The sequence below is a fragment of the Watersipora subatra genome, chromosome 5 (genome assembly GCF_963576615.1).
Source record: "Watersipora subatra chromosome 5, tzWatSuba1.1, whole genome shotgun sequence".
NCBI classification, from domain to species: Eukaryota; Metazoa; Bryozoa; class Gymnolaemata; order Cheilostomatida; family Watersiporidae; genus Watersipora; species Watersipora subatra.
Genome location: NC_088712.1, coordinates 53,351,054 through 53,367,456, shown reverse-complemented (window position 1 = coordinate 53,367,456; position 16,403 = coordinate 53,351,054). Strand labels below are relative to the sequence as shown.

The 16,403-nt window shown below is 35.9% G+C and overlaps 1 protein-coding gene across 1 annotated transcript in view; it reads left to right on the top strand.

Annotated features, from left to right (window-relative positions):
- LOC137396134 (pre-mRNA-processing factor 39-like) overlaps window positions 1-16,403 on the top strand; it is a 32,319-nt gene extending 15,916 nt beyond the window's left edge. The window contains exons 9-16 of the mRNA XM_068082290.1: window positions 2,117-2,266; window positions 3,661-3,791; window positions 4,917-5,046; window positions 7,219-7,424; window positions 8,881-8,940; window positions 9,991-10,172; window positions 13,729-13,803; window positions 15,670-16,403. Coding sequence (XP_067938391.1) covers window positions 2,117-2,266; window positions 3,661-3,791; window positions 4,917-5,046; window positions 7,219-7,424; window positions 8,881-8,940; window positions 9,991-10,172; window positions 13,729-13,803; window positions 15,670-15,934 — 1,199 coding nt within the window. The 3' untranslated portion in view covers window positions 15,935-16,403. The remainder of the gene's footprint in view (window positions 1-2,116; window positions 2,267-3,660; window positions 3,792-4,916; window positions 5,047-7,218; window positions 7,425-8,880; window positions 8,941-9,990; window positions 10,173-13,728; window positions 13,804-15,669) is intronic.

The window sequence follows — 16,403 nt, the reverse complement described above, 5'->3', positions numbered from 1 at the left end:
TAAATTGCGAAGCCGATGCATTCTTATCACTGACACTGATTTTCGCTATAGATTATCAATTATTGTCAATTATTATCAATTATTATTAATTATCAGTTTCTTATCGCAGAATAAAATGTAATTCTTTACATAAAATTGTATTAGCATTCTCGTTGCAAGATACTAAAACAGTTATTGGTACAAAAATTCGTAAAAATCGATTTAAATCATTTAAATCGATTTAAATCATAAAAATCGATTTAAATCACAAAAAATCCGATTTTTTGCAAAAAATCATTGATTTTTTCCAACCCTGATTAAAACGCTCAGAAAAAATACATACGTATTTTTCTACCGAGCGTTTTAACCAAGATCAATTTTGCAGTAAGTCAGTTATTACAAAACTGTTTTACTATTAAAAACCCATTATCAATTTTGCCGATTTTACTTTAAATTTATCCGAATTTTACCTCGCTTTTCTTGCTTTCGGAGGGTTATCACTATGCGGATGTTTGGTAAAATTTGATTTTTGCAAACCTTTAGAAAAGTCGTTAATGAAAATATTTTGCCGATGTTGGTAATAACGAGGCCTAAGAACTACTAAAAGTCGATGTTTATTTCTATGGCTTGGAATAAAGTGATACTCTAAAGCGATAGTAACAACCGTCTCGGTAGCCGTTTGGCAAAAAACTGTTCAAGTTAACCGAGTTTCGGTCGAGTTATCTAAAGCCATTTATCATTGCATGGGAACGGACCAAACAAATACGTTGAGTTAACCGTGTTTTCGAGTTATCCGAGGGCGAGTTATCCGAGTTTCACTGTATATATATAGATTAAGATATTAACTCAAGGATCTCAAATTCATTGAGTGAAGAAACTTAGCCAGTGGTAACAACATTACCTACGACTGTTTATAAGCTGTTTTAAACCATAAGTGAATGTGTAGCGCAAAAAAAGATGTTTTGCAATAATCTGTTTTTCCTACACCTCGAGCTTTCGAATATTTGGAGTATGCATTGGCCGGACATACAGAAAAAAAGCAAATACCATCATTTAAAAGTTAGAATGGTAAATATTTCATATGTTGATTAAAAATAAATTTTCTATACAAAAACCTTTTTTATACAATGCCAGGCATTCACCTAGTTAGATCATAAAACAATCACCTAACAATCATCCTTTCGGATTTGTTACCGTAAAATATGATCCCTCCCCTTCCCATTTACCCAGTATTGGCCATGTCCAATAATTGAGCTAACTTTCTTGTTTACAATTTGTGGGCCAACACTAGTTGGTTTATGTAATTAAATCTTCCACAAAAGATACAGCATCTAATACAGTTGTCTGGGGGAAACAGTTTATCTTTGTCAATGGCATTTAATCCGACACAGTACACACATGTAATGAAATAATGCGTGGTGTATCTGTTTCTGCTTGACGAATGCTGGCTGATAAAAAAACCAAAATATTTGACCGACACAACGCTAACTTTATTAAAGACCTCTAAGCAATCCAATAAAACATTTTTTGCATACAGTGAGTGTATTTGTTGTAAGGCAAGCATTCGGTTATTCTAGCCTAAAACAATCAAATATTGGTAACGACTTTGTACGACGGCTCACGCTCTAGGACCATACATGCTTATCCTTATCGTAACAATCCTACTTGATTTGTTTATTGTCTACCCCAATCACGGCAAAGTATATCCTAAAATTGTAAAGGTGATTTTTTTTTGTGATTTATTTTTATCAACAATAGTAATTAAACAAAAGAAAAAAGCTGGAAGAGTAATGAAGCCCATAATACACAATAGCATAGCTAGTCGTGGCGTCGGGCTTGTCGTCATCGCCTAATCAAGATCAATTTTCATGAGTAATTAGGTGTTATTCACTTGTTAAAAAATGTAATTTCAGTTTTTTATTGAAACTGGCCACCTTCTCTATGCTTTTTACAGTATTAGGAGTTGGTTCCAAAAAATGGCCTGTTAGTAATCCACCCTGTGGATGGCCTGCACGGGAAGAAGATTGTAATTTGATTTTTGATTTGAATTGATTTGATTTATTGATTTATTATCATCAACAATAGTAATTAATAGTTGAGTTGGAGTTCGGTGTTGATCAAGGCTGTCCTGTTGCAGAGAATATGAATGATAAGATGAAATTTGCCCTCAAGTCTGCTTTGCAAGAGGAGTTCGAGACGCTACTGAGTGCAAATGAAAAGGAGGTGAAACTGCGCTGGGAGTTTGAAGAGGGCGTCAAACGCCCCTACTTTCACAATAAGCCTCTCGGTAAGGCTAGGTTAATATCTATCTCAATAAGGTACTAGTCATCCGAGAGCCATCATGGACTTTTTAAAAAAGTTTTAGAATTATTTTATCTATTAATATATCTGATCAGATCTCTACTCAGCCACGATTGGTTTGCAGCCTTTTTTAATGGTTGTGGTTGCTTGAGAGAAGCTGCATTAATTTGCTGTTGGCCATCAGAGTCGTTCCCTCCATTTTTTCTTTCGTACAAACTTTTAACGTATTAAGACATGCCAAACAACCAAGATTTAAATTTTCTAATTGTGCTGTTTGAGAATGTTTATCCATTGAAGAATCCATGGACTAATTAAAGCTGGAAGATACGTTATATATATACCTACCGTACTTTTTGGACTATTAGCCGCTACATTTTTCTGATGATTTGAGCCATGCGACTTATATAAGGGTGCGGCTATTCTGTGGCTTTTTCTTTCATCGCTAGGGCGCATTAACCAGATTCTCCGGTTAGTGCGCCTCTAGCGGTGAAAGAAAATACGAAACAATGCCTAACAGTACTGTTCCGTTAGGCATTAGGTTAAAAAGCGTCGGTTAATACAAAACAGTGCTGTTAGGCACTGTTCCGTTTTAAACAGCAAAGTCGCTGCCATGTTAAAAAGTACTGTCCTGAGTTCTGCAGCCTATACAAAGGTGCGGCCTATGTATTGTTTTATTATCATTGTTTTTGGAAAATAAAGCAGATGCGGCTTATTTAGGGGTGCGGTTTATAGTCCGAAAAGTATGGTAGTTCTGTGAGCGATATTTGGTTTATATTCATCACCAGGCATAATTTCTACCATCGCGGCTCATGTGAAGTGGTTTTAGTTTCAAAACCTCAAAACTGAACATTTGAGTATGAATACTTTGTAAAGCTAATTGCTGACATAGTAAATTGTCTACTGTAAGCAGCTTTAATTAGCTTACAACTATGTAGAGTGTGCTCAGCAGTCTTATTAGAGAATATTCATTGATTTCATCATGATATCCAACTGGAATTTCGAAAATTTAGCTAAATACAATCGTCTCTATCTGTATAGAAATGCTTTTATAGGAATAACAACTACAAAACATGAAAACCATAAAAATGTTCTTTGAGCATCACGTCTGCAAAACAAGGCTTTATTGTCCTTGTTAATGTTTAAACTATTCTCTCTGCAGAGCTGAATTGAAAATAGTGTTTGTAGAGTGCTTACTTCTGTCGTTGAACCAAAATTTATTGATCACAATGGATGCTAGGCAGGGCTATTACAATTATCACCTTATTACTAGGCGCTTAACTGAGCTTATTTTCCTGCTCTTCATATTGCTGTAAGATATTTCTGTTAACAATTGCAAATAATTGATTCTCTTCTTAAAGCATAGTTTATGTTGTTTTACAGATTCAGCCCAACTGAAGAATTGGAGAAAATACCTCGACTTTGAGATAGCAAATGGAGGGGAGAACCGAGCGATATTCCTGTTTGAGAGATGCGTCATAGCATGCGCTCAATATGAAGAGTTTTGGCTCAAGGTTAGCCGTCAGCACACAATCATGAATTCATAGACCTCTAAAGCTTTTTTGTTGCAATACATCATGCATTGTTCATGCACCCCTGTGGGTATGTTATTAATCAGAGTTATTTGGTTTGTCCTTATATGATGAAAGTGTCAAGTGTTTGAGTTTCAAGACAAGCTCATAGGCGGGAGTTGTCACGCATTGGTTTAGAAGCTTAGCACTCGGAATAAAGAGGTCTGATTGAAAGAGTTGCTATATGTCTCAATGCAGATCGTAGAACTCGTAACACAACTACATACACATGTCCTTTGCTCAACTGGCTCTGCTATATCCCTCAAATTTCTTGATTGCTTTACATAGTTTTTGCTTATACTCCTGGTTTGACCGTCCAACCCTTCTACAAATGTTAAGTAAGTTGTCCGCTTCAAGATGGCATCACAAAAAAGTTTGTATCTTAGACTCTGATTTCAGGCCAAAAATAATTTTGGAGTTGTCTTCCTCTTATGCTATGTTCGAGTAATGTAAATTATGCTTTTAGCAAGTTGATTATACTAGAGCTCATATGTGATTATATTGAGACGAGTTGATATACAAGTACGGGTCAGTGTTACTTCCCTAGTTGCGACAGGAAATTTTGAGTGATTCAAAAATTGTTTATTACAAAATCATAAAGCTACATTTGTTACTCACTTTTCTAACACAAAGTTTCGCAATATCTATGTTATATGATGTGCAACAATAGCTGTAGATTAATAGACAAATTCTTTATTAATATTCATATAGTTAAACTTGGCTCGGCAACTTAGATTGTTGCTGATAAATATTGCAAATTGTCTCCAATGCTCTATGATGACATGAAATATAAAACTCATTTGTTAGTTTCAGTTAAAAAAAATTTTGTTAGTAAATTGCTTTCGTATCGGATGAAACTAAATTTGGAAAAAAAGACGAGGACGATTGAAGTCATTAGATCGCTTTTCTGGTTGCTGATAAAATAAATAATTAGGTATTAGGTCTCTTGTGTCCACCATTAGGTCTCTTGTGTCCACTATTAGGTCTCTCATGTCCACTATTAGGTCTCTCGAGTCCACTATTAGGTCCTTCGAGTCCACTATTAGGTCTCTTGTTGTTCTCTCACAGTACACAGCATACCTAGAAGGCCTAGAAAGACATGAGGATGTCAGGAATGTATATACACGGGCCTGTCGACAGCACCTCCCTTACAAGGCCTCAATCCATATTACTTGGGCCTTCTATGAGGAACGACAAGGTGGGTTGTCTGCCTTTTGTCTTAGAATATTCACCAATTACAGGGGAACCTCGGTTTCCCTGGTTCTCCACCTAGGTTCTCGACCAGCTCGGTTTTCGACCAAAAAACTTGAGATTTGCTCATCTTGGATCTCGAACATAAATTCGGTTCTCGACCAAACCGGAGCATGCGCATTGAACTTAAACGTTCAGAACAGCTCTGGAAACATTCGTTAACAAAGGGAGAAACAAGTTAGGCTTCATAAATTCTTTACTAAAGGAAGGAACCATCTAGGACAGCAATTCACCTACTGAAGGGATTTGCTAGGGAGACAACTCCTCCAGTTGAGTTACCCTAAATTGTTTTGGAAGAGGGTTCTCCTTCAAACATGTGAAGTAAACCTTCCATTGCTGTTTATAATTTCTTTTTCACACGATTTATGATGTAACTAATCTGTTGCATTTTTTGATGTTGCATTATCAATTTCTGCAAGTTTTGGTATACTATCTTAAAGGTTGGCTTGCAACAAAATTCACATTACAGTTATTTGGTATCAAAAGATTCACCATGTCTTACTCTGTTGTGTTGTAGGTACAAAATGTGTGGAAATGTGGTTACAAACTCTTAAAAGCTCAAAAACGAAAAACCGCCTTAGATTGGAATCTCTTTATTTCTCTGACGTAGTCATGAAATTTGGTTATTGTCTTGTCACGTGATGTTCTCACATAAATTGAAAGGCCAATAAAAAGCTCAATATAAAACTTATCGTAGCATTAGTTTATGACAAACACTTCTGGTTTTACCGGAGACCCCGTATCAAATATAGATGCTCGCTACTTTACAGTTTTGTTTCGGTTTGGTCTAATCGGGAAGTCGTAATCTGATCATGTGACCCAATACTTCACAAATAATTTCTGCAGCCACTTTTCGATTATCACAAGTGACCAACAGGCTCGTCATGATTATCAGACAATGATATGTACTCCTTCAAGCTAAGGCTAAAAAATTAAACGAATTTTTACGGTAAGTTATAAAAGATATCACTGCTAAAAGTGACAGCATTACAATGATGATACAACAGACGCTTAAGAACAATAGACATGGTTTTATTGAATGCGTAAAGTATATTTGTGAAAATATTTCGACGAATAAGGTTGGATGAAAGTGTAAACAGAAACCATCTACCACAGCTACGTCACATTTGAGCCGCGTTTTGGAAAGAGAATCCAAACTACGGCGGTTTCGTGTGGCTGTGATTAACTGTTCGTTTTTGAGCTTTTAAGAGCTTGTAATCACATTTCCACATATTTTGCACCTACAACACAACAGATTAAGACATGGTGAATCTTTTCATATCAAATAACTGTAATGTGAATTTTGTTGCAAGTCAACCTTTAACCTTTAATGCTTTCATATGCTCAAAACATACAAAATGTTTACTTTTTGTTTTCTCTTTTCATCATCATAGATAGAAAATCTTTTATTAAAATTAAACAGGATCTATATCCACCCGTTTTCATTTATAACATGCAGTATACAGTACAGTTTATGGTGTGAAATGTTAAAAAAATACTTTACCAAAGTGGTTTTCTCGACTCGGAATGGATTAAAATTTACATACATTAATTCTAATGGAAAAAATTGTTTCAGATCTCGAACAACCCGATTTTCGAACAAGCTTCTGTAATGGATTATGTTCGAGATCCGAGGTTCCACTGTACCTCTTTCAAGGCCAATAGGCATACAATCTTTTTAGTTGATGTATTGCGACAGAAAGATGCACCCTAACCATATAAGATGGCCATTGTATATGATAACGCCATATATGGTATTAGTAATTACCATATATGGTATTACCATATATGGCATTACCATATACGCTTCTCTCAGTATTCCTATTATTGATCATGTCTGTTCACTAGGATTGTCGTGATTCATTCTGCTTGAAAAACTAGCTAAAGCTGTTTGCATGATTCATCATAAAAGAAGTGCTATGGGCACGGCTTAAATTTATATTCTTGTTGCATGTAGATGGTTAGTGACATTGTTAACATTGCTGTTCATGTTTTGGCACACTGCTAGATGACCAAGATGGAAACATTTTTACCGAGATTCGTCATACCTATATATGGTTACTATGAATAAATGAACTACATTATTTTAATGTATAACACCGACTATGACCTTGCGTAGGGGAATATGAACAGGCACTAGCCGTCATTTCCAACATTGAGCTGCAGACACCTGACAACATGTGTGTACTCAATCACAAGCTCAATCTTTTGCGACGTCATGGAGATGACCTCTGCGACCTTTTCAACTCGTACATAACCTGCAAGGGCCTCGGCGCTGAAAGCGTAAAACTGCTGATAAGCAAGTACGCTCGCTACTTGCTCAAGGTTAGTACTTGGACACTAGAATTTAATTCTACAGGCGACAAAGTATTCAACTCCCCTCCCCGTAAGTTGATTAACTTTCATTGGAGTCATGGCTGTGTTGTAGGTGCTGTAACTTAGTATTTGCTAGGTTAAATTGCTATTGGGAACAAAAATTAAATATTGTAGTTTTTCTTTGAGTTATTCTGTGAATTATTTTTGCATTATTGTATAAAATACAATTTTATTTAAGAATATTTTTGTTATATATTCAATATCTGAAATCTTTTTACATAATATGTGTGACTGTATATATTATAGAAACATTGTCGCAACAAGTTTTATGTGTGCTTAAAAATAAATGTATAATTACAAAATATTTTAATGGGAAGTTGTTAATTACATAGTAGTTTTCAATTTTCTGGATTATTAGGCATTTACGGACATAATTGGTTTTATAGGCTGTAGTTTCAAGTTTTTGAAATAATTTTTCAACTGAAGCCTAAAGTTAATGCAAAACCTACTCAAATCAACATAAATGATCGTTACATGAAAATCTATGTATATAAATAAATCTCGTGTGTGTGCGCGCGCATGCGTGTGTGTTTGCGTGTGTTTGTGTGTGTGTTTGTGTGTGTGTTTGTTTGTGTGTGTTTGTTTGTGTGTGTTTGGTTGTGTGTGTTTGTGTTTGTTTGTGTGTTTTTGTGTTTGCGTGTGTGTTTGTGTCTCCAGCTGTAGCTATTAAAATCTTGGAATGAAGAATCTGTATCGCAGAAGATTTGATCTGTAGCCCCCCTCGTTCTCCAGACAACATGCTAAACCATTGAGCTGCACGAGATTGATAGATTCAGTGGACGATATATGTCGCTATTTGGGTAGAAATACGCATACCGCTATGCATTACGCGCAATGTCACTTTCTGTTTGTTCTCACAGCTCTTTTTAATAAGTTTAGCTTACTAATTTAATACTAGCTTTCTCAATTTCGCCACTGGCAATGTTCCAGGCTAATGGCAAGTGGCAGGCAATTAAATTTCCTGTCACTGTTTATAAGCTTTTTAATTTTTAATACCAGTGCAAGGCCAGGCATTTCTCTAGTGTTTTCATAAATTTTTAGATGCCCTTGATTACAGATTGTTTGAATATGACTTTTCCAATGAAAACAGTTTTCAGAACTGGATTAGTTCTGAGAGTGTTATGCTAGTGGTGATAGGGTGATGATGCTATAGACCCATATGGTTGTAAAGTATATAGTTGCTCAGACGTGTTATGTACCAATCAATCCAAATGGTTCTCCATCTGGACGAGTATTTAATCTCAGCTAGATCAAAGTGTTTACTAAATCTTATGTCTTAATGTTGATACAGGAACACGGTAAATACTATCCTAATGTTGATATATGAACAGGGTAAATACTACCCAATGTTTTATATATGAACATGGTCAATAAAATACTATATGTTACTGAATGGTTGTTGCAGATAAAGGGTGATCCAGACAAGGCAAGTGAGGTGTTGAGAAAAGCGCTGGAGGAGAACTCTGTGAGTAATTTGCTATTAATTCTCTTTGCGTGGTAAAAGAACCACTGCAGATTCCCTTTTCAACAATATAATTTCTTTTTAAAATATCTATTTGATAACCACGATTGATGATAATGGAATCAGCACTTGAAAACCATTGATCGAATATTTCCAAACCGCAAGTTCATTTTGCCTGTTGGTCATAATATCATACTAAGTGCTATGTAAGTTGAGATTGTTAAGGGTGCAAGCGGATGTAATGTTCGGAAACATATTTGGCTAGCATCAAAAGAACTTGGAAAAACAGAAATCCTCTAGAGTTGACGGTGCTTGGGCTATGTAATTATTATTAAAATTGTTGAATTTATTTTTGCTCTGACTAAATGTTGCTGGTATGGCGCTCAAGCTGCTTAGAATATAAAGTTGATTTATCGTTTCAGTACTGCTATCAAAGGTTGTTAGTATATGTTTTATATGATCTCGTCATCCACGCAGCTGTAATTTTAATTGATTTTATGCCAACTGTTTGAAGGGTTAAGATCCAGACTAGCGTCAACGCTTTTTTAGCTGCATTACGAGTTGCAAAGAAATTATGAAATTTAGAGTTGTCTGTTCATGGCTATTTTCTTTTGTAGGAACAAATTATGCTGTACATTCAAATTATAACTCCTGTAGAGCCAAAAACTAAACTATTTCTTCTTGCTAGATCAAACATGAAACAGTTAATTCTGGTTACCATCAATCAGTCATGTTTTATCAGAGTAATTAGACTTTAAAATACTCTTTGTTTTTAATTAATTCAGGAGCCAATTTTCTACGGGGCTGTTTAAAATCTCATTAGGTGAGTAAAACTTGTATTTCAGTTTGTGCACTCATATCTTGAGGGAAATAAGTTAGCTCACCATTCATGAGCATTTTTTAAATAGTATCAATAATAATATAGACATTACTCACTTGAATATAGCATTTAAATGCAATGTAAATATTTTAGCGGTTAAAGGCGTATTTATTAAAGCTGTGAATAACCAAAGTATTGCATTACTAGTGTAGGATTGCTGTATGATTGTGCAGGCACATGAAGCCTTCTACACGCAGCTCCTAGATGTAGAGTATCAGCGTCAGCCACTGGATGAAGATAAGGTACTCGACGTGTTTGAGCTCATCAACGCCAGCTCCCTCTCCCCTGAGGTCAAACAAAAGTTCTACTCAAGAAGATATGAGTTCATCGATGATCTTGGTTCAGATGTGAAAAGGTCTGTAGATCTGCTGTCGATCTCGAGTTGACCGAGTGTGCTCGTGCATTGGGATTTGTGCAGTGCAACTGTTTGGAGATGCTTTTCATGGTGTTATCATACTTGTCGTAGTGTTAAGCTCCATTAGATGCATACACAATGCTTATTTAATGCGCATATAGTGCCTTTGCAGAGCTTATGTCTTGCCTTTGTTAGAGCATGTGCGTTTTTGTGTCTCTACGTCGGATAGGCTGCGTTAAAACATTTATGGTTGGTGCTGCCTCGACTGAGTGTTGTCTTGTCCTATATTTAGTAGGCTTGTCTTGTTTTGTTTGTTTCAACATTTTGAGTTTGTTGCTGAACTTATGACCCCCTGCTGATTCATGTTTGGCTAATATGGAGTGAGGCTGATTGTTGTAACCGATTAACAGTTACTAACAGGTCAGAAATACTTTGTCCTTATACTGTTGAAACCCGGCTCTCTAATATGAGTGATTAAACAGCTATCGGAGTTACTCCCCCTAGAACACCTTGTTTAGGCAGATGCGTTTTCATAAGAATACTGTAGGTAGGCTTTCATAGATCGACCTTCAATGATTTAATGCAGAATCGATATACCTTTGCTAGCAAAATATGAACTCGCCTTGTAGATTAATATCGTACGTATGGTCAAGGTTAACTACGGGAGCTGTCTGTTTTGCTTTAGTAGAAAATTATTGTGTGGATTTGTTCATTCAGCAAGCAACAACCGATAATGATGAGAAAAGCAATCAACAATGATGATGTCAAGCATTTTGTGCCAGTTTGGTTGTTTTAGCTCCTGTGTTTAGTGTTGCCTTTTTCTCTAAGATGTGGGAGTAGCTTAACATTGAAGAGGGTGAGCAACCATTAAAATGCTCCAAACCTTACCATTTTTCTCCTAGCAAGTTGGAGAACAATCCATTTTCTTTAATTTTCCAGCTACTACTTGCACTGAGATCTGTTTTTTGCCACTGCATGAAATAAACCTTCCAATGCTCGACCCAAATGGATCCACGAGAATTCAATTCGGAGATATGGAGTAAAAAAGTTTATTCTCTACATTTTTTCTTTTGAATTTGTAGGCAGTCATACGCAAGTTATTAGGTATTACTTTGCTTAGTTCTTGTGCTACGATGAGTTCTATGAAGCCGCTTCATAGAGCTCTTGAAGCCTGTTTGTTACTGACCCTTGTCAATCAGTCGATCAGTCAATCATTAGGATCTTTTAATCTAATCTGGAATGGAATGTCATCCCATGACAATCACTTTGTTCTTGTTGCTCATCTACTATCCGCCAACTGAGTGCTAAGTGTGTAGGCTGAGCTATTGCCAAACTTGTCTGTTGAAAGAAACTTGATTAGCGGTTATACTCCTGTTCCGTCTAAGGTGCTCGCATTTGATTAAAGATTATGACAGAATCTCCCAGAAGTTGTACTGCTGTTTTTAAGAAACTTTATGTTTGCTGTGGAGTTAGGTTCATACGGGATCAATAGTTTGTATAATTGGTTTTCGTGATGGCTACTCTGTCTTTCTGAAAGATCAGACTCTTTAGCCTCTCCTAATGACCCTTTGTCAAGCATGAGTTTTTAGGTCTATTAGCCATTTGAGTGAGAGAGCACAAGCAAATTGGTTTCAATTTTTTATGGAAGCAGGGTTGCAATTTAAAGGTAACATCGGCTAACATTTTGAATGTTTGCTTGATCTGTTAATTTTTTTCACATGCTGTGACTTTACCGATAACTGTGCTTCTTGTGTATTTGATGGTGCTTTATGTGGTAAATAATCCCATTTATTATCTGATCACATCTTGTATCCCTTCTGCTACTATGAATATATCATTTTTAATGCTCACTGTCTCTACGCGGTAGGATTCATATGTTGCATATCTTCATGTTGTATATGAGCATGTCTGTGTATTGTCATGTTTCTGCATGTGTATTCCAAATTGTATTATAGGTTACATCACAAGTTTTCATTTGTAGGTTATATTCCAGGTTGTCTGTTGTAGGTTATCACAGGTTGTCTATTGTAGGTTATACTACAGGTTGCCTGTTGTATGTTATATTACAAGTTGTCATTTGTAGGTTATATTGCAGGTTGTCTGTTGTAGGTTATATTACAGGTTGTCATTTGTAGGCTATATTACAGGTTGTCTGTTGTAGGTTATCACAGGTTGTCTATTGTAGGTTATACTACAGGTTGTTTATTGTAGGTTATATTGCAGGTTGTTTATTGTAGGTTATATTACAGGTTGTCTGTTGTAGGTTATATTACATGTTGTCTATTATAGGTTACACTACATGTTGTCTATTGTAGGTTATACAACAGGTTGTTTGTTGTAGGTTATATTACAAGTTGTCTATTGTAGGTTATATTACAGGTTGTTTGTTGTAGGTTATATTACAGGTTGTCTGTTGTAGGCTTGATTGCAGGTTGTCTCTGTTGCGGGTTGCTTGTTTTTGGGTTATATAGCAGGTTTTCTGTTTATTTCATATATCACTGACTTTGTTTTATACATATATGCATGTTTTATACATTGCTCCTACTGTACACGGGTTGTTCAGAGCACTATGTACATTCAGGATTATATGTTGCAAGGTGAGCGTTACAGGTTATGTATTGTATATTACAGGTTATGTACTGTGTATTACAGGTTATGTATTGTGTATTACAGGTTATATATTGTGTATTACAGGTTATATATTGTGTATTACGGGTTATGTATTGTGTATTACATGTTATATATTGTATGCTGCAGGTTATGTATTGTGTACTACAGGTTATGTATTGTGTATTGCAGGTTATATATTGTATATTACAGGTTATGTATTGTATATTACAGGTTATGTATTGTATATTACAGGTTATGTAATGTGTATTACAGGTTATGTATTGTGTATCATAGGTTATATATTGTGTATTACGGGTTATGTATTGTGTATTACAGGTTATATATTGTATATTACTGGTTATACATGGTATATTACAGGTTATGTATTGTGTACTACAGGCTATGTATTGTGTACTACAGGTTATGTATTGTGTATTGCAGGTTATATATTGCGTATTACAGGTTATGCATCCTTGGTTGCATTGCACTTTAGGCATTGCATGTTTTACATTGCAGGTTGCAGTGTGTAGAACAGGTTGTGCATTATATTATCTTTCACAAATCATACAGTATGTTACATTACACAGATCGTATCGTAAGTTACACATTAGAGATTTTACAACAAGTTACGTATAGTTTGCATGTTGTATTATATATCACAGGTTGTACAACATAATGTATAATGCATAATGTACAGTATATTATATATTGCACATATGTCACAGACCATATAGTATGTTATATGTCACAGACTGTATAGTACAGTATATTATATATATCATGAGTTGTACATTCTATTATATATCACTAGCTGTACACTCTATTATATATCACTAGTTGTACACTCTATTATATATCACTAGCTGTACAGTCTATTATATATCACTAGCTGTACACTCTATTATATATCACTAGTTGTACATTGTTGTGTTATTATATATGACAGGTTATATAGCATTTACCAGGAGCATGAGGAAGCTGCTACTGCTGCTAAAGAGAAGAAGCGTGCGCTGTCAGCGAGGTTAGTCACTCATATTTATAAAGGACAGAGCTCATTAGCTCCTAACAACTGTGCTGGGTTTGAAATTATTCCCATTTTGCTGGGTGGGAGGTTCGGTTCGCTAGGTTAATTTTTAGCTAGTTTATAACACCAAGTACAGCTTCAGTAGAGTACCTTTTTATGCCTTTGTGGCATACCGTTACGTGAGCTAACATTCGCTCTAGAGTCATACCTCGACATACGAGCTTGATGCATTCTGTTACTGAGCTTGTATGTCGATGTTCTCATATCTCAATGCAGTATTTCTTACGTAAAATAACTAAATACAAATTGTTCCATTCTCATACAATGAACAACCACCTAAAAACAGGATGTTACGATGGGAGGTGTTTTTAATTGTCATAATCTTTCACTAAACTTGACTTTAATTTTGTCTTTGTCTTAATTTTTTATCATGTTTTCGGCTTGGGGTTTTTGCCTCCGTCTTCACAAACTTTTAGCTGACCCTTTATAAGCTTTTTCCAAACTGATTTGATGAGAACGACCGAGCAATGTTGTTCTCGAAAACGGTCTCTCATATACTCGGCCATTTAGTGGCCATCGAGAATTGGTTCGTATCTCCAAGGTTTCTCATATCTCAAGGTAGAAACTTGCTGGAAATTTTCCTCGTATCTAGATTTTCACGTATGTTGGGACACCCGTATGTCGAGGTATGACTGTATAAACATATAATTTTATGGCTTGTGCTGATTTTCTGTGACGGAGAAGCTTGTTAGGAGTTTTGGTGTGGAAGAGTGCAACCACATGCAGAAGTTGTCACATTAACTACGACAGTGGTATATAGGACATTTCAGGTGTTGACATTGCTCACTAACAGATCAATATTCATATCAGATGAGTCATCACCTTATTTGCAAAGGATAGCTCAACATCTGATTAGTAATAGAAAGATTGTAAATCAATCCATTTAAAATAGTTGAGGGCAGTGTGAATCAGTCTTGCAGAGTTAAGTCATATAGATACAGAACAGTAGTTCTTGATATTAAGTCCACGACCTGCACTCATCCAAAAACTTGAAAGAATTTGTGTTCTCCAGTTGTTAAGAGATTTATTCAGATAACTTTTAAAGTGTTATGGATGTTTTCCCTTCTAATTATCGCCATGTCTAAAATTGTTTTCTTGAATAAAGTAATTAAACGGAATTTAATGACTCTGGGTATCATCAAACAAGAGGAATTTCCCTCAACCTTAAATAATTACCATTTCCATACCTAATGACAATGCTGTTATTCAAACAGTTTGAACTTTGTTAGCAATGCATTTTATAGTTCTACTACGACCATTCCAAAAATGGTTTTTAAATATTTTTTGTTCAATCGACGAATTTTGTTTTGGTCGTATCACATTTCCAACTATTAATGAAGTGTTGATTTATCGTAAAATGATGTTAATACACCTAAAAAGATGTCTCAAAATAAAAAGTATGAGTCTCTCCTCGATTCTGTTTAGTATAGTTTCAAAACAGTAACTTTTTGTACTTGCCAAAAAGCTCCCAACCTCATATTTCCAATGGTATGCGGTATGATATGATTATCTACACATGTATGTTTATAGAAACACATTAGTGTCACTGAATGTTTCTTAAGTTGTTTGGGGCTACAAGTGTTCAAACTTTTATCAGCATTATGCATGTTATCTACTTGTAAAATGTCATGCATTCACTGGTGGCCAAGGTTGCTTGTTTAATCTGGGATGCAGATAGTCTAACTTAAAACAGTGAAAGACTAGTTTTTCCTTAATTTTTAGTCTTTTCTGGTTTTGCAGAGTTTTTTCGTGTTAGAAGCACGGGCAGTTGCTTTGTTCTGATTCATGTGGTGGTGCTTTTAGTGACAAAACATACAGTGACCCTAAAAAGGCTAAAACTACTGCACAAACGTACCCTAATAACGGTACGGCTATGAACTACAACCAGCAATACCAACAGCAAGGTCAGTACTACGGAGGCCAGGCTGCCGGTTGGGGTCAGCAGTATTACCAGCAGACTCAAGACTACAACCAGTACGGCTATGGCCAGCAGTACCCGCAGCAGCAACAGCAGCAAGCTTACGGTACCGGCGGGTACACAGGCTACGATTATAGTGGCTATTATTAGCCACCCGTTTAACGACGAACAAAACTGTATATAAGAGGGGCAGCCGTGGTGGGTGTATCGCTCGAAGGACATTATTCTCAGGTTGATCTGAGTCTGTATAGACAATATGTACATAGTCAGCCTTGCAGACTGCCCCTGGCTTTTATTTGCCTATCCAATGAGACCGTCTGAGTCAGCTAGTCTAACCTTGTTAAACTAGAGCCTCTGTCTGTGTATAGTAAAGCCACTGGCTCAATCAATGACATTGAACTTGACTGTTAGATCGAGACTAGCCTGTTAAAAGGTTAAAGATTAAGCCATTGCTCTGTATTGTTCAGCTGATTCATCGGCAGCCGATACTGAACTGTTCAGGTGTTGTACTCGTTTTGTCAACAAGTTTGCTGATCTTATATCGAATGTAATAATAAGGCAGTTCATTCTATTCAACTGTACAGTTATTTCATTGATTGCTGTTGCGACAATACAAATT